This window comes from Crassostrea angulata, chromosome 2 (genome assembly GCF_025612915.1).
Source record: "Crassostrea angulata isolate pt1a10 chromosome 2, ASM2561291v2, whole genome shotgun sequence".
NCBI lineage: Eukaryota > Metazoa > Mollusca > Bivalvia > Ostreida > Ostreidae > Magallana > Magallana angulata.
In genome coordinates, this window is record NC_069112.1 from 8,599,565 (window position 1) to 8,620,136 (window position 20,572).

The 20,572-nt window shown below is 31.9% G+C and overlaps 1 protein-coding gene across 1 annotated transcript in view; it reads left to right on the forward strand.

Annotated features, from left to right (window-relative positions):
- The window catches only part of LOC128173862 (transient receptor potential cation channel subfamily M member 2-like), a 409,575-nt gene that overhangs the window by 85,191 nt on the left and 303,812 nt on the right, over positions 1 to 20,572 (forward strand). The window contains exons 18-21 of the mRNA XM_052839546.1: positions 12,049 to 12,215; positions 13,123 to 13,249; positions 13,616 to 13,763; positions 13,931 to 14,048. Coding sequence (XP_052695506.1) covers positions 12,049 to 12,215; positions 13,123 to 13,249; positions 13,616 to 13,763; positions 13,931 to 14,048 — 560 coding nt within the window. The remainder of the gene's footprint in view (positions 1 to 12,048; positions 12,216 to 13,122; positions 13,250 to 13,615; positions 13,764 to 13,930; positions 14,049 to 20,572) is intronic.

Genomic DNA, 20,572 nt, shown 5'->3' on the forward strand with positions numbered 1-20,572 from the left:
TCCTAGACAGAAAACTGATTTTTATCTGTTCAGATCCACAAAGAAGGAGTAATTACACCATCTATAATTAAGATGACTTTTTAGCGTTGACTTCCACTCTGTAAGAAGACAATTATTGATTGAAGAATTTCCAATCGTTTAAATCCATATATATTAACCCGTAAATGGAAATAAATGTATAATTTTTGGACATCAAATGTACATTTAGCCGCTTGCCATATCACCGCATGTTACCCGTAGCAGTTCTTATTCAAATGTTAAAAGAGAGAGAGAGAGAGAGAGAGAGAGAGAGAGAGAGAACCGATGTGTTTATTATACAAGAGGCCGATAGGCCTTAACGGTCACCTAAGTAACATATAACCCTTACACCAACTTGTCGAGGAGTCTCGTTTATTCACTGCCTGAAATCTTTCAAAAAGAACTATGCAACCTTCAATTTTGGCGAAAAACTTTAAGATCTGGTCTATAAAATCATGAATTCAGTTTTTCTTTCAGGTGTTTGGGAGTAAAGAAGATAATTTCTAAAAATAATATGCATTAACACCTATACATCCACTTTGGCCCTGCCCTAGAGTCAAAACCCATACTCCAGGGGACATGAAATTTAAAATTTTAGTAGAGGACTTCCTGGTAAACATAATTATGAAATCAGTGTTTTATATAGATGTGTGAGAATAGAGAAGAAAATGTTAAACCATTTTAAGCATTAACACTATATTGTCATATTGGCCCCATGCCCTGAACCTCTGAGCCAAGGGCCATAAGTTTCACAATTTAGGTAGAAGAGTTAGAGGACATCATAACCATGTATTCAGATTTTTGCCCACATGTTTGGGAGTAAAGAAGAAGATATATAAGATTAAATACATTTTCACTATATTGCCATATTGGCCCCATCCTACAGCCTGAACCCCTGAAAAAGGGTCATGAATTTCACAATTTAAATAGAGGGTTTCATGGACATTATAATGATGCATATAGTTTTTAACAAATATATATGGGATTAGAGAAGAGAATTTTCCAAGATTTAATACATTTTTACTATATGGTCATACTGGCCCCACCCTAGAGCCTGAACCCCTGACCCAAAGGCCATGAGTTTCACAATTTTGGTAAAGGGCTTCATGAACATCATAAACATGCATTTAGTTTTTAACAAATATATATGGTAGTAGAGAAGAAGATTTTCTAAGATTAAATACATTTTCACTATATGGCCATATTGGCCCACCCTAGAGCCAGAACCCCTGACCCAGGGGCCATGAATTTCAAAACTTTGATAGAAGGCTTGATGAAATTATAACTATGCAACCAGTTTTTTAGTCACATGTGTGGGAGTAGAGAAGAATTTTTTTTTTTTTTATTCGGCTTTTTTTTGGGGCATATTTTGTCCCACATGTGGCGCCCCGGGGGTGGAAGAGCCATGCATTTCACAATTCAGATTTCTCTTACCATAGAGATGCCTCACACCAAAAATTGTAACAATTGGTCTTGTAGTTTTTAAGAGAAGGTTTAAAATATAAAATTGTTAACGCACGACTACGGAGGAAAAATAATAACAAAAGGTCACCTGAGTAAACTTAGATGAAAGTTTTATCGCTGTACTTTATTATTTCGCTTTAGGTTTCTATAGTCGGTCATTTTAACAGGATTTTATTTCAGAACCGTGTCCACGTGCTTCGCCTGCTTATCAGTACAGATCGTGTTATGCGCCGCGTGCGTCTTGTCTCCTCCTTTATAGCTAGAAAGAAATAATCGAATAAAAAGATTTTGATTTTTATGTTTTCTTAAATCCAAGTAAGTCCCCTACCGGTTTTCCCCGGAGGGGACTATAGCTGTTATCTGCGTTCGTTAGTCCGTATATCCATCCGTCCGTCCGTCCGTCTGTCTGTTCCACTTTAGTTTTCTACACTTTTTTTTCTTTATGCGTTTGAGGAATAATGTTTAATTTGTTGAACACCTTCCATATGTCAATCTATAGATCAAGTTAAAACTTTTGTAGCTTCTGGTCGACGTATTTTCGATAAATAGTATTTTTTTATATTATTTTTTTTTAATGTTCGGGTTCGTTATCGGGTTCTTTTTGTATTGAATAAACGAGCAAAGTATTTAGACAGTAGTAATATCGTGCATTATTTGGACCATTCCTTTTATTGTTTCTAACAAACAAATAAGTTCTGTAAGATAGTGTCAAGCATTGTGTTGTAAATTTAATCGACAGGGTTTTTTGTTTTTTTACAATCGGGTTCGTTATCGGGTAGGTCTGTTGATTCGGGGTACAGAAGACGGTAAGAAATGATATTCTGCATAACAGTGCATTGTTTTCACAATTTTCTACAAACCGGTAGGGGACGTGTATTCCTTATGCAATACTCCCAGAGTGCGTGTTCATAAGAGTGTTCCTATTTGAAATTATTCAACAATATTTGCCTTCCTACTGCATGATTTAAACTCATGTACTGGCGATCAGAGTCACTTTTCCTCGTTATTATATTATTTTGTTAATAAAAAAAATCTTAACATATTTATAACTTTAAACATTCATTTATTGATTACTGGGTATTTTCCCGTGTCCTGTTTTCTACAAGGACGTGAGTAAAAAGGTAAATGAAATATTAACATTAAACAGGTATGCCAGACTTTTTACATGTAAATCATTAGCTTAATCGCATGCATCTGAGGCGAAGAGCGAAAACTTGCACAACACAATGGTGAATATCACCATTAAAAGCTATTGACGTATGTTGTGTTTCCAGTTGTGTACAAATCGTATGAAATATGTTGAATGTACATGTATTAACAAAAACAAAAGGTCATACTTTGACTATACATGCAATGTTATTTTTAAAAGGAGAGCGATGACAGGTCACATGTACGTTTAAATGAATAGAAATCTGTGAAAAAAAACTTAATAACAGTTGATTTCAATATTTCTAAACTGAAATTCATTGTTTATCTTATCATTAAAACTGCTTGGTCTGATTTTTTTGTAATTACAGTATCAACATTTTTTTCATACCAATCATTTATCTTCGAAAGGAATGGACTTTCTCCTATTTACACCAGCAGAATCAGTCTCCTTTCAAAGTTAGAAATATTCAAAGTAAATAAAATAAGTTCTCTTTGGGCAAACGAAAAAAAAACAAACCAAAATGCACCACGGGAATGTTTAGAAAAGGAAACCGCTTGGTTTCGTCCCCCGAATGATTGGGGTTATTCAACCCGCATGCTATGCATCAATTGTAAAGAAAGCAAACTTTAAAATATTAGCGAACAAAACGTACACATGTTTATTTGTAATTTGTCCGATCATTTCGACCTTTATTTAAAGCGATGTCGAAATTGTAATACAGCCATTCCCGTTTCGTCGTCAGGGGTGAAATTTAACATGAGGCGAAATAACGCGGTACCTTTTAATGTCGTTTGTTTTGTTAGCAAATTTTGTACGTATTTTTCTTCATTTAAATTTTGCATAATTGACGGGTAAAACGACTGCAATGTCTATTATTATACATATACTAAGCATATCCATCGTTTAAAAGCGTGCATAAAATTTGATATAAGATCGGACCAAACAGATTTAATGAGGCGTACTTTTGCATCAACTATTTACTACGGGAATTTGAACGGCAAATGTACTAGTGCACAATAAAGAATGATTATAAGAATTATAAATAAAGAAATATAAAGGCGCTTGTACAAACAACAACAAGCCGAAAATCAAGACAATGATTAAGGATAGTTTTATGTTTTCTTGACTCATTGATTAAATTAATTAAAAGAGTGTTCATATGTGAAATTATTTAACAATCAGTTCCTTCCAACTTTACTATTATAACATATGTGCTGTCGATCAAAGTCCCTGTCTCTTGCTGTTGTATAAATTTTTTAGCTGACTTGAGCTGAAAGCTCAAGTGAGCTATTCTGATCACATTTTGTCCGTCGTCCGTCCGTCTGTCTGTCCGTCTGAAAACTTTTTACATTTTGAACTTCTTCTCTAAAACCGCTTATCCAGTTTTAACCAAATTTGGTATAAAGCGTTCTTATGGGAGGGCAAATATAAATTGCAGAAATAAAAGTTAGATCTGTATTCAAAGCGGAGAAAACCTTGAAACTGTAGAAAAGGGGGGGTGCATTTTTAAAAATCTTCTTCTCAAAAACAACTGAGTCCAATTTAACATAGTTTAGCGTAAATTATCCTTATGGGGAGGAAAATATAAATTGCAAAAAATAAGGGCTACTTCTGTTTCAAATCTGAGTTATTACGAAAATAATAATAAAAGAAAGGCGTGTTTCAATCAGTTTAATAGCTTCGGGATCGGCATCCGGTAAAATAGGTAGGCAAGACTTGGCCTGTGCAAAACAAAATATTGGCAGTTATTAATCTGCCAATCTCATTAAAATTTCTGGATATTTGATGGACCAGTATATTTGTATTCGCTGTAAATATTGCTGCAAAATAATGCGTATTTGGAATTGACGATTGCCGATCTGCCCCAGCTTTTTTTTGCCACGGCCCGGGTTTGCATACCATTTTACAAAGACTCGTATTCCATACTTCTAAAACGAGGTTCTTTGTTTAAAGCAGCCATGACATTATACGAAAAAGGATCGATCTGACTGATAAATTTGCTTGTTGTGCAACAGTTTGCGTATGAAGGGAAATTGTTGAAACATGCAAAATATATTGGTGCCGATTTTCATGGTGAAGTAAATTGAGGCTAAATATTTCAATGCGTTGACAGTTTTCACACATGACGTTGGTGTTAGCTTGTTCTGATTTTCGTTTCGTTTTCATTATTTACAGACCCTGAAACATGCTACTACACCTCTTAAACGAACCGTACCGTTCAGTGCAAGAAACGAACCGTACAGTTCACAAAACGAAACATACCGTTCACAAAGCGTACCGTACCGTTCACAAAACGAACCGTACCGTTCTCAAAGCGAACCGTACCGATCACAAAGCGTGCAAGAAAATTTATGAAAGACCCGCCTCCAGACAGACGAAAAAGCGTACCGTACCGTGCAATAAGCGTGCAACTTCGATATACGGCTTATTGACCTAATGTCTTTCGATGAATAAGGACGGAGATTATCGCTGACCAGATAAGTTCAATATTTTGCTATATTTTTTATACGGGATTAGATAACACCTACTAAGATTTAAAACTGTTATTCTTATTAAAACAGTAACAAAAATATTTCCTTTCTTAGACCGTAATCATTTCTTTGTTTTTCGACAAAACTTGCATCGCCGATTTCTTAAACATTGTAAACTACTAACGTTCACACAATTCGTGATTATACTGATGTCTATTTTGATTATTTTTATGAAATGTTTGAAACATTGGGTACATACTGGACTTTACATAGCTGTAAGTGATTGTCAGGAGAGAGAGAGAGAGAGAGAGAGAGAGAGAGAGAGAGAGAGAGAGATCGTTACCCGAAACGTTAAAAAAGTAGCGTACGTTTAGAAATATATATAGACTATGGCTAAACAAGGGTTGAAATATATGTAATTTTATATCCTTTTTAAATTAAAAAAAATGTCGACTTAAGTTACGCAGATCCAGAAAATGTAAATGACAACCATATATTACCGGTGACTCGAGTGATTTGTTCTTGAGCTATTTATTTACAAATTAATAAACAGAATTCACTCATACATGTATGATAAATTATAAATAAATACATGTACAAAATCTTAATAAATTAAATGCAAGCATTGAACGGAAAAAAGTACACGCATTCCATAAAAAAAATTTCAACTTTATTTCCCGCATAGCTGGTAATGGCGTCGTGATTCCACATGAAAAAAAAATCACTCGTGCGAAACACGTGTACAGAAGCTGATCTTTGGTTCTATACACAACATGTGTTATTGTCTTTCTTTGGTTTTTTGCAGTTATTGTACTTTACAACTAACTCTGTATAACTGGACGCTAAACAGGTGTACACGAGATGCCGGTATTCACACCTTTCCACGTACACCTGTTAGGTTACTCATCACAATCTGTCGTGTGTATAGTCTGAATATATCTTACTTCTACTTTGTTAGTTTCATGGCTTTTCTTAATCTCTAAAAAACAAAAGAACTGTCTGTAGAAATGGACACAAACAACTACACGTACATGTACATGTAAGACGATCGGCGCGTTGATCCGTGGAACAATTCAGCGACTCTATACATGCGGGATTTTCACATATTAACTTGCAATTAAAATATCATATACAGGGTACATTAATGTACCAACAAAGGATTAATTACATCATAAATAGTTGAATGAGATAACAAGTACATGTAAACACAAACACAGCTCTTTTAAAATTTATTTTCAATCTTGTATGTGTGATGTGAAATAGCGTCGAAATTTTAACCGTCGAGATTAATCTATATGATTGTACATCGTCCACTGTACAAACGTTTAGTCATTGTGTTGAAATCGTTGTGAAAACCATGAATCTAAAATAAATGAATTCAATTCATACTAATAATAATTTAATAATTCCAAATGGTTTGCACACAATCACATACACCCTCTCAGAGAGAGAGAGAGAGAGAGAGAGAGAGAGAGAGAGAGAGAGAGAGAGAGAGAGAGAGAAACTTGTGTGTTGATTATGATACTTAAATTAAAGTTTTATCACTGAACTTTATTATTTCGCTTTAGGTTTCTATAGTTGGTCATTTGAGCGGGATTTTATCTCAGGACTCCACGTGCTTCGCCTGTCAATCAGTTTAAGTATAACAGTACAGATCACGCCATGCGCCGCATGCTATTTGGCTCCTCCTATATGGCTAGAAGAAAATTATCGAATGAAACGTTTTTGTTTTATGTTTTCTTAAATCCCTATTGAAAAGAGTGTTCCTATTTTTAATTATTAAACAATAATTTCTCTCCGATTTCATGATTATAATTCATGTACTGGCGATCAGAGTCGTTTTCCCTCGCTGTCGTATTATTTTTGTTACTAGATAAATTCTTATATATTTATCACTCTTAACATTTATTTGTTGATTACCGGGTATTTTTTCGTGTCCTGTTTACAACAAGTATGTGTGTAAAAAGGTAAATAAAATATAAACAGGTTAGTCAGCATTTGTAAAACGTCAGCTAAATCGGATGCATAGAGTGAAGAGCGGGCACTTGTTCAATAGAATGATAAATATCGCCATTATATAAATAAAAGTTATTGACTTGTTGTGTATATCCAGTTGTGTACATATCGTATGAAATATGTTACATGAACATGTATAGTTTAACGGAAAAACAAAAACTTTAGTCATATTTTGACTATACACGCGATCTTATTTCAGATAAGAGAGGCGATGACGGGTTAGATGTAGGTGTGATCTATGTATACAGATAAGTGCAAAAAATCATAGAATCAATATTTAAATGAATAAAAATTCGTGTCAAAAAACTATATAACAGTTGATTTCAAGATTTCTTATTTGAAAATCATTGTTTATCTTATTATTAATTTTACATCGTCTATTCACTAGAGCAATCGGCGAACGGCAATAGTACTACAGTAGTACGCAATAAAGAATGATCATACGAATTATGAATAATTATATCAACTAGCCGAGAATCAAGACAACGATAAAGGAAAATAAAAAAAAAATATCGGAATAAAGTCGGGGCAATTTATCATAGCAATTTTAAATGGATTAGAAGTATTTAATGAGATTCAACTCAAGTACATGTATAGAAATAAAAACTTTAGATGCTTTGTAAAATTATCGACAGCTCACTGAGTTAACACAAATTTATCCGATTAAAGTTTTTTTTAATCTATCTTAATGATTACATTAATCTAAATTAAATACTAATAATAACAGACTCCTTAAAATCAAAATTACCCCCGTTTCCCGGTTGTCACTGAGTACACGGTTCACGCAACGTATCAAAAAAAAGGGGAACGGATGGACGTTCTGATTTTAAATAGATCGATTTAAATAATTTTGAAATAGTATCATATAAAAAAAAGAAAAGTTCTTGTCATAATTACCTTCTTGCTGAAGTAGATCTGGCAAAAACTAAACAAAATTATATCGAGAAAAATCAAAGCGTTCAGGCCACGCCTACCTCATTAATAAAGCGCGCAAACCGTTCATAAAACATGCAGCTGTATTTCGTGATTTTGACGTATCAAATCAAACAGAGACTTCGGTAAATCAAACAGTTAACTGTTAATCTGCGCAAATTAGGCAAAATCTAATGTATCAAAAAAGTACTGAAATGCAATTCATTCTATCGATAATTCGGCATTATCTTTTGCGTAATGGTAAATTAATGCAATAGGTTTTGGTGAGATGCTCGGCATTTTCTCGAGTTTATTCAGTTTAAATAGAGATTGATATCGCTGACGGAAATATGTAGGTATATACATGTATATATATGATTCATTCCCCAAAAAATTGCGTTCTTTGTTTGTTATTGTGCATGTTTCTTGTGTTTAATTGTTTACAATTTCTATTTACTTACCGTATTTGAGTGTTAAGCTTCGAATTATAAGTAAGATACAGAGATTTGCTCACAATTCTATGTTTGTTCACACATGTTAAAACTAAAGATTAAAAAAGTTAAAAAATTGTCAATATTTTTTAAGAAAATTGTCAAAGTCTGTTCTTCCAGAAACCAACTTTAACAACGTATTGTATTGTAAACTTAACCTTTTTTCGTCGTTATTACTCCTACTGTACATGTGATCCTTGACTGTGTTTGTGTACATTTGTATTAACTGATTTTGAACCTAAAATACCAGCGAACTGGTCTTGAGTGAATAAAAGAATTGAAAATCTTAGGCCATTTTTTTTTCCATTTTAAATGCTGAATAGGAAATACCAAGTTAAAAATCTTACGCTGAATGTAATAAACTCATGTAAACAAAATATGACTCAAACCTAGGCGAACTGTGAGCTTTGTATCTTGCTTATAATTGTACGATTGACGCTGAAATTTTGGTTACACATTAGAAATTCTATATGAATTAGAGTATGTTTTAAATACTTGTACAAGCAATATAAAAGAATGATATTCTGTATATACCTACTCTCTGGGCCCCCTCTTTAAATAATGTGAAATCTACATCAATGTTGATAGTTTTTCAGACACGAGTAAATAAAAACGACATCTTTAAAACAGTTTCCATAGTTCTGACACATTTCTGTTGCGGGGATAAAGTAAATATCGCTATTCCTAAGAACATATCACAGCGGATATTATTCTGGTTTGTACGCGAAGTTAATAACAGTCATTTAATTATAATAGAGAAGACAAATAACATTTTTGAATGTTTTTAATTTGCGGAATTGAGCACATTGAGGTACAATTTTCTTCTTCACATCTATACATGTAGGATTTTTTAAATAAAAAACAATAACTATTAAATTTAAAAAAAAATACAATAACTAGTAAGTAGTTGATGAAAAAAATGTACCTATATGCTCTCATATATTTTGATCGCTTTACAAAGTGGGAGCGGGGGGGGGGGGGGAGAACAAAAATATAGGGAATTGGATTGGAGGTTAACAACTCAACAGTGTACCCCTACCAAATGTTTAGTTTTATATCTTGCGTAGGATGTTCTTATTCTGATAAAAAATAGTATTTCATGAAGGTACAATGTCAAAGATTACATGTATGCAAAAATAAGTGTAAAATTCGAATACTTTACACTATTTATTTTTTGTTATTCTACCGAGGGACCATATAGCACAATATCTTTTGAACGCCCATTGTTGCTTAGGTGAGCGATGTGGCCCCATTGGCCTCTTGTTTACTAGAAAAATTATTATATTTAACACTTTTAACTTTCAATGGTTGATGATCGGATATTTTTTATCACTGTAATTAAAATTAAACTAAAATTATAGCTAGAGAAAAATCCCAACAATTCTCAGAATAGAAATAAAATTAATTCTTGCAAACATATTTTGGTATTAAACACGATGTTATTTTAGGTAAGAGAAGTGATGACGTGTAAGATGTGATATGTGTTTACTAACAAGTGCACAAAATCAAATCATAGAAAGAATATTCCTAAACTTAAATTCATTTTTACCTGAATTTCATTTATTGCGTGTATTTTTACATCGTCTATTTACCAGGGGTATTTCATCGGCTACATTTAGCAATAAATAATGCTTCTTAACATAATGATTAGCAAAACAGAATAATGCAAGTAAGAATAACAACTACCCGAAAACCAAGCCGACGATAGGAAACGAAAGAGATATCGAAATAAAGTCGGGGCATTTTTACATTGCACTTAACGTTCACTTTAAGTAAGTCCGTAGGGACTAAACGAGTCTCTTGGTCCCTTATTAAAGGTGCCAGTCCTATTTTCTTGGTTTCACAGGAAATGTCTAAAGAATACTTAAAAAATTATTTTTGTTTAAATTTTGTTGATTTTTGAAAAACAAATGATTGAATATTTAGGGGTCAGCCCTATTAATCCGTCATGGGGGTGGACATTGGTGTTCTGATGAGTGGAATTGATTAATAATATCAATGCATACATTTTCTCTTCTACAATGCTTTACAAAATAAATCTCCTTCTTTAGATATATCCCTAATGATCCCTAATTACGTAATTAAAGGGCGTGACAGGATTTTTACTGATAGTCATTGTTACGATCAACAACTTTGCTTATATAATGCATTACAAAATCTTGATCGTTTTTAAATTATATGTAATAAACTGTAAGAGTTTCTTGGACCCAAATAAAAGGAGCCAGTCCGTTTATCTTGATTTTGTTGGTAAGAACTTCTGATTTTCTACCTATATATATATATATATATATATATATATATATATATATATATATATATATATATATATATATATATATATATATATATATCTATCTTAACAAAATATCAATATCAATTGGTTAAAAGATTGAGATCAAAACGTATAAACAAATTGATTCCAAAATTTTTGTGCTTTGGCAAGCTTCAAAAAATGGTGACACTGGCGTAAAACAACATAATAATAAAATCTTTTAAATTATGGTCTGTACCTATCCTGAAAATTAAATAGTATTTCTCATAGTGTTTTAGATCACATCTGCACGAAATGGGTCGTAAGAATTACAAAATCGGTGGTAAATCGGGACTGGAAATGACAAGAACAAAAGTTTTAAAAACATTAATTTCAGATCAGTTCTCATCATCTGTAAAAAAAAAATGTTGAAATCAATCCAAAACTTTTTGAGTAATCAAATGCACAAAATTTGGGAAAAAATTAATAACTAGATACGATCTCGTTACGAGTAACAAGTTTTTCTTTCGTGCGATTCCTGGTTTAAATGATTCCTTAAATAATATATACAATTTCAAAATTACCTCCCATTTTTAGATAATGAATATAACCCTCATTGCGTAAATAATGAATGTGGCAATGAAATTGTCAAACGTAAATTGTTACGATCAACAACCTTCCTTATATAATGCATTACAAAATCTTTATAATTTTTAACTTAGTTGTAGTAAACTTTACGAGTCTCTTGACCATTAATTTAAGGGGTCAGTCCTTTTTCTTGATTTCTAATAAAAATGCGTTAAGGTGGAACATCCGTCTAAATTAATTTGGATTAAGGTATATAATAAAAGAAAAGCTTTTACAGGTTTAGAATTTTTAAATTTTGCAAATATTTTATAAAAATAGCTTTTGAAAATATCTTGAGAGGTTAAAATAGTAAATAGCACATAAACCAACAAACCGACTGCGCTATGCTGCTTGGTGACAATACTTGGAAAGAAACTAATTATATAATTACATATCATTTTATTGGGTTTTTTTTAAAAAAAAAAAAACAATACGCCACAACATAGAAGTGTCCCATACCACCTTAATTATCAACTGATAAAAGATACAGATCAAAACGTATGAAATTTTTCATTCAAATTTATGACCAAATTTTTGGAGCCCAGGCGACCTCCAATAAATGACACCACTGGCGTAAAATAAAATAATACCGCTCAACTTCAAATTATAGTCTATTATTCTAAAATTACATTAACATTCATCGTGCAGAAACCTGGATCCTGTTCCGTGGTTGTAATGGTGGAGTTTCCAAAGTCGTCAAAGAAGCTTACGAAGACTACGATTCGATGGAATGCTGGATAAAAGGAAAAGAAGAGTCTGAGTCTAATCCTAATCGATCGCGACGCATCAAACTCATTAATACAACTAACAAAGAGGTGCGTTAACTTTTCATGATACTGATATAGTTACATATGTGTGTGTGTGTGTGTGTATAGTGTATATATAATATATATATATATATATATTTATATATATATATATATATATATATATATATATATATATATATATATATATATATATATATATATATATATATATATATTTACATTCTACTGTGTTTTTCCATTAAATTCTGTGATCTTCAAATGCCTCTAAATGCAACAAGTAGTCAAAGGTCAAATTGACGAGTTTTATTATGACGTCACAAACGTTGAACGCTGTAAACTGCAACGTCACAAGCGAAAATCAAAGTGCACGCTCGTGGCTGTTACTGTGGCTCTTCCATTAATATTAACTTACCCTTAGGATAAGATCGGAATTTTAAGGTATAGTTCACATTTGCAGACAAGGCAAGAAGTTAAAAAATGTAAATATAAGCATTAAATCATGATTTTTTGAAGTATACACTCTCATAACTGCCGCGGTGTGTGCATACAAATTTTCATAACGCGCTAACGCGCGTTACTCAATTTGTATGCACACACCGCGGCAGTTATGAGAGTGTATACTTCAAAAAATCATGATTCAATGCTATAATATATATATATATATATATATATATATATATATATATATATATATATATATATATATATATATATATATAATACGTACATACATCTCGAAAAGGGTAATTTCAGTGTAATTTGAAATGAATGAACTAGTTAAGAGAAAGTTACTGTTTAGTTGGTTCCTTTACGCAATTAGCTATGTAAATTATATAAATCTGCGAGAAGTTATATTTCATAATACCGCATTTTAGGGGGGGGGGTGGTGGTAGACTGAGAGTAACACAAAATCTAAGAGACATTGACCAATTACCAATTATTTTTTTTGCAGGGAGAAAATTTGTTATTGAATGCAGAGATGCCATTTCAAAACATGAAAGATGATCCTTCTTTTCTGCGATTTGAAACATTTGTTTCTCAACAAAACATTTCCTACTTTGGCCCAGACATGGTATTCGGTATGCTTGAGTTTGTATTGTATTAGTATGGTCTCTGGTGTAGGATTGGGCCGCAATGTGGTTTCAATTTAAAACAAATGAACGAATAATGAAACAAAAACGCTTTTAATAAAAGCAATCAGATGTGAAAACTTTAAGCTTGCATTGATGCATGATATGGCATAAATGTATAGTCATATTACTAGAGGTAGGGTAAAATAGAAAATTGGTATTCTCACTTTTTTCGTAGAAATTAATAGAGAAACGATTTTAAAAGTATTCGTTTTCAAAAATCAATCAGTAAAAAATTCAACTTCAGTACTCACAAAAGTTTAAAGTTGAAAATATACATTACGTCAGTAATGGTATTTTGAGCTATGGTTACAGAAATACCTGTTCCTACTGCGATCATCGTATGTGAGGGGGACATTCAGACAATCTCGCACATATCAGAAGCATTGGAAAAACAACTTCCCGTCATCATCATGAAAGGATCGGGAAAAGCTGCGGATTTGGTTCTGGACTACTTAAACAAGTATATTGCTTCGCATACTAATGAAGAAATAATCAATAAAGAAAATACAAGTTTCTCATACAACAATGAATTTATTACATTTATGCAATTAGAAAAAACAACATTTGTAAACGACAAAAGCAATTACTCGTTTCAAAATAGAAATAATTTCATTATTATGGTTTTAGATGCAAAGAAAATGTAATTCAAGAGAAGTTCAGACTTTTATTTGGATATAAATTTGATGAAGAAGAGTATAAAAAAATGAAGAAGCATCTAAAGTGCATCAAACAAAACAAAGAATTGGTATGTATCAATTAGTCATAAATGTTTAAAAAAAAGTATGTCTCTATAGAGACATACTTTATAGTTTTTTTGCATGCGGAAGATATGTAGTCTCGTGTACTCCTGATTTAATTGTATTATAAAATACCTATTTCCTGGACAATAACTACCTAAGAGGTAGGAGTGGTATATATATATATATATATATATACAGTAAAACACGGTTATAGCGAACACGCTTATAATGAATTGACGCTTACAGCGAAGCGAATTTCATTCACCGAGTCTCTATTTCATGTTGTAAACTTGACGGTTATAACGAATTACGCTTATAACGAAGTTAAATTGCCTTTCCCTGGGACTTCGTTATAAGCGTGTTTTACTGTATATATATATATATATATATATATATATATATATATATATATATATATATATATATATATATATATATATATATATATATATATATATAACTACGGTTCCCACCTTAGCGCCAGACTATGTAAAAACACCGTCTTGCAGGCGGGTAACTGGAAAAGACTCTTTACAATTATTTTTTGCACAATTTGGACTTTAGATATGTAGAGCCGGTATATAAAAGCGTTCTTAATGAATAACAGCGGTTATAAAGCGAAGATACGGAAAATATTGAACATATATATTTTGACCCTCCTGCAATGCGGGTGAAGTAGTTTTAAAAAACCGCCTGCAATATTTTTTTCCATTTGATCAGTCTTACAGGCTATTAAGGGGGAAAACTGTTCTAGTCTTATGTGCTATAATTTGCTATTTTTAAATAAATAACACAATGTTTAATGTATTTTATTTTGGAAGAAAACGATTAGAAATAGAGAAAGACGTGGCATATTAGTTATTTTATTTATTTTCTCTATCTTTATTTAGTAATACTTATCGAAGAATATTTGTTTTGAACGTGTGAAGGAGTGTTGATTTGAAGTGCACTTAGGTAGTGTTGCTAAGGCTAAATTAATAGTATTTTATTTCACAAATATGTTTTATGGATTTATACTTTGAATAAAACTGTTAAGAGCATGACCAGTTTTAGTATAACAGGATCGCAAAAAAATATTAAAGGCGTGGAAAATGTAAGGAAAACAAAAACAAATAGTTCTACGTAGATTGTAGAAGAGTTGTCTTTCGTTTTGACATAATTCAAGTACTGAGAGTACTTTAATAATTCAAATTAATGTATTAGTGATTTACGGTGAATTTTTACTATAATGCTACAGTTCCATTACCTAATAAAGTCAGAAAAAATATAAATATGTATTTATACATATGTGTTAAATGTGCAAAAACTATAGAAGTACCGGTACTTATAACAATACATTATTATGACGGTCAAAATTCTTATATTTGAAATGACAATAATGGCAACATATGTGATATATAAAAATCAGTATTTTAGAAAAATAAAAAGTTGTTTGAAAGCCAACCCATAATAAAAATCCAATGTTTTTATAGCCCTTAAATGATTTTACAAATATGAAACATGAAATAAACGTGTAAAACTTTATGAATCTTTTTATAACCATAACAATAAACATGTTTTGATAGCAAGAATAATACAATGATACAAACCTCAAAAATAAAATAAATTGAATTCATATGCATAACCCATTTTAAATAATATTAAATAATAAGTAAATAATAAAAACTATTAATATGTTAAATACTGACAGAGATTCATCATTTAATAAGATAAAATATGTACAAATATCCGAATAAGAAAACAAAGATTTATCTTATTTCTTGCATTTAATCAGTAACATAATTCGCATTTGAAATTGTCGCTTTTTTATTGCCTTAAAAGATTAAGTATGTATATAAGTATGATTTTAATTTTTTTAATTTACTTTTAGAACTGCTAACAGTATTATTAATGACCATAAATTAAAAATTGGTTTTAAAGTTTATTAATATTAATATTATTAATAAAGTAAGTAGTATGTAAATCATAAATAAAGTATTAAACCATGAACGTTAATCAATTATTTATACTAATCAATTCCTGATGAAGTTGGCAGGTCAAAAGGTTACAAAACTGTATCTTGGCGCACAAAAATTGTGCTTCCACATCTGACGTAAAGTAACACGAAACAAAAACAAAGCAACAATAAATCAGATATATTTACTGTTATTTTATTAATTTATATAAATACAGGTACGTTTCACGCATTAGATATTTGTTTTCCCCAGACATAAATATATGTAGACATCCTAACCCTCTATTGACCATGTTTATGAAATTCTGAATGATCAAACATGTACAAGGCAAATACTAGATTTTCAGTTACAACAAACACGTCACGATGCCATGACACACCAATTTGCTTACACAATTTTCTTCAAGAATAAGTGCCAATTGCTGAAATCTACATGCAACATCCATATTTATATCGCCGATTGTCATGTTGTTTGTTGTCTGTTCGCCATCATACATAAAATGCTTGCTTCATAATAGATATGTTTACGGTAATATTAGTATGCGTACATTACCTATCAATTCGAAACTTGGTCTTTTGGAAACTTTTACATAAAAATAGTTAATCTAATTCAAATCATCAACTGGCTTTTTTTCAATAAACGTTCGACCAAACACTGGCGCTAATACTGGGACTTTTCATACTTTAGACGCCTTTAAGAATCGAATAAACGTTAAACCAAAGATCTGGAGCATATACGGGTATATTACATACTTTAGACGCCGTTAAGACGATAATTGTTCATCTTTTAAAATGCATTATAATAATTGTATTAGGTCGCCGATTCTTTTTCTATAATTCTTAATACTGAATTAATATTGAAATAGGTTCATTTGTAGTGTCATGTTTTTTTTCATTAAATATTTGTTTGTTCCCTGAACGATTGTATACATCCTAACCCTCTATTGACCATGTTTATGGAATTCTGAATGTTCAAACATGTACAAGGCAAATACCAGATTTTTATTCACAACAAACACGTCACGATGCCATGATACACCAAATTGCTTACACAATTTTCTTCAAGAATAAGTGTCAATTTGCTGAAATCTACATGCAACATCCATGTTTATATCGCCGATTGTCATGTTGTTTGTTGTCTGTTCGCCATCGTGAAACTTTTCCGTCGTAGTGGCGTCTAAAGAGAAAACATTCAAGAATTAGCACTGGAAATATCCGATGTCGGAATAGCCGCCTTGTATATGTACGTATTCGCATAGTATGTTTGTTTAATAATAGAGATGTTTACGGTAATATCAGTATGCGGACATTACCTATCAATTCGAAACTTGATCATTTGGAAACTCTTACATTTAAAAAGTTAATCTATTTGAATCATCAACTGGCTTTTAACAATAAACGTTGGACCGAACATCGGCGCTAATACTGGGACTTTTTTAACTATAGAAGCCGCTAAGACGGTACATTTTCATACTTTAAAATGCCCAATAATAATAGTAATAGGCTGTTGACATTTTAAAATAATTCTTTTTTAACTGTACTACAGATGAAATGTAATCTGCCTAAAATGTTGATATCCATGCGATTATGTAACGGATATGTGATCCGATTCCTGGAAATAAAAATAAATTCCGAATCGTCAGAGTCAGAGTTTGATAAATGTGTGAATAAAATGTAAAATTCCCATGGGACTTCATTTGATTCAAGTATATGAGTAACCTTGAAATTGGCGATTGCGTAACAGGCGTTGAGTACATGTACAGATTCACATAACTTATTTGTTCATTCAAAGAGCTTGTTACAGATCTACTAGTGTCCGTATATTACATATCAATTCGAAACATGATCACTTGGAAACCCTTACATTAAAATAGTTAATTAAAATTATCAACTCGTTTCATAACAATAAACGCTCAGCCAAAAACCGGCGCTAATACTGGGAGTTTTCATACTTTAGAGGCCGTTAAGACGGTAAATTTTCATATTTCAAAATGGCCAATAATTATTATACCAGGCTGTCGCCTTTTTTATGATTCTTAATACTGTATTCAAAATAGAACATTAACTGCCCAAATATTGTCTTCGCATGCGATTATGTCACGCATACATGATCTGATTCCTGGAAACAAGTATCGCAAGTCGGTGGTGTTTATGCAAAACTTATGACTTTATCGTGTGGAGTATATTCATTCAAAGGAAAAAACTGATAAAGGTGATAACCAAAATACAAAACTCCAATAAGAATAGATTTGCTTTGAGTATAAGTAAAAAATGAATCTTATACTATCGGAATGGTCGCCGTGATCGTGTACGTATTTACATGGCTATTCTGTTAAACTAAAGAGCTTGTTACAGTGTAATCAGTGTCCGAACATAACACATCAGTTCTAAAATTGACCCTTTGGAAACTATTACAAAAAATAGAGTTAACTGTGTTTATTCGAATAAATGTCAAACCAAAGATCTGGAGCCTATACGGGTATCTTACATACTTTATTCGCCGTTAAGACGATTATTGTTCATCTTTTAAAATGCATGATAATAATAGTACTAGGTCGCCGATTCATTTTCTATAATTCTTAATACTGAATTAATATTGAAATAGGTTCATTTGTAGTGTCATGTTTTTTTTGCATTAAATATTTGTTTGTTCCCTGAACGACTGTATACATCCTAACCCTCTATTGACAATGTTTATGGAATTCTGAATGTTCAAACATGTACAAGGCAAATACTAGATTTTTAGTCACAACAAACACGTCACGATGCCATGACTCACCAAATTGCTTACACAATTTTCTTCAAGAATAAGTGTCAATTTGCTGAAATCTACATGCAACATCCATGTTTATATCGCCGATTGTCATGTTGTTTGTTGTCTGTTCGCCATCATGAAACCTGTCCGTCCTAACGGCGTCTAAAGAGAAAACATTCAAGAATTAACAGCGGAGTAGCCAGGAAATATCCGATGTCGGAATAGCCGCCTTGTACATGTACGTATTTGCATAATATGTTTGTTTAATAATAAAGATGTTTACGGTAATATCAGTATGCGGACATTACCTATCAATTCGTAACTTGATCATTTGGAAACTCTTACATTTAAAAAGTTAATCTATTTGAATCATCAACTGGCTTTTAACAATAAACGTTGGACCGAACATCGGCGCTAATACTGGGACTTTTCATACTATAGACGCCGCTAAGACGGCAATTTTCATACTTTAAAATGCCCAATAATAATAGTAATAGGCTGTTGACATTTTTAATAATTCTTTTAACTGTACTACAGATGAAATGTAATCTGCCAAAAATGTTAATATCCATGCGATTATGTAACGCATATATCATCCGATTCCTGGAAATAAAAATAAATTCCGAATCGTCAGAGTCAGAGTTTGATAAATATGTGAAAAAAATGTAAAATACCCATGGGACTTCATTTGATTCAAGTATATGAGTAACCTTGAAATTGGCGATTGCGTAACAGGCGTTGAGTACATGTACAGATTCACATAACTCATTTGTTCATTCAAAGAGCTTGTTACAGATCTACTAGTGCCGTATATTACATATCAATTCGAAACTTGATCACTTGGAAACCCTTAAATGAGAATAGTTAATTAAAATTATCAACTCGTTTCATAACAATAAACGCTCAGCCAAAAACCGGCGCTAATACTGGGAGTTTTCATACTTTAGAGGCCGCTAAGACGGTAAATTTTCATACTTTAAAATGGCCAATAATAATTATACTTGGCTGTCGACTTTTTTATAATTCTTAATACTGTATTCAAAATAGAACATAAACTGCCCAAATATTGTCTTCGCATGTGATTATGTCACGCATACATGATCTGATTCCTGGAAACAAGTGTTTATGCAAAACTTATGACATTATCGTGTGGAGTATATTCATACAAAGGACAAAACTGATAAAGGTGATTACCAAAATACAAAACTCCATAAAAAATAGATTTGCTTTGAGTATCAGTAAAAATGAATCTTATAATATCGGAATGGGCGCCGTGATCGTGTACGTATTTACATGGCTATTCTGTTAAACTAAAGAGCTTGTTTCAGTGTAATCAGTGTCCGGACATTACACCTGAATTACCCTGGGGCTCGTAACATAAAGCATGCTAAGATTTTGACTTAAGTAGGGTCATAAGTAGGACTTAGACGGAATTTTAGGACCTACATAAGTCCTGCTTAATTATGTCTTATACCGTAACATAAAGCAAACTTAGCAATGTCTCAGCTAAGTCATGTTTATGTTAAAAAAGTATAAAAGTATTTTTCAATTCTTTTGTCGAATTTGAATGTATTGGTAATAAAATCATACTTTTATAGATACACGTGCACGACATCTGTGATATTTGATGCCATCATGGGGGTAGATTTAAATGTACATACATAACATTCAAGGTGGCATGAGTATATATACGTTTGTACCTAAAATGTTAAACATAACTCAAAGCGATGGATCTCAGGCAATATATTCAGGTTATTGTTGTTGCTTCTGTTTTGACGAATATTCACTATTTTAGTCGTTTTTGAAGAATGCCTGTTGGG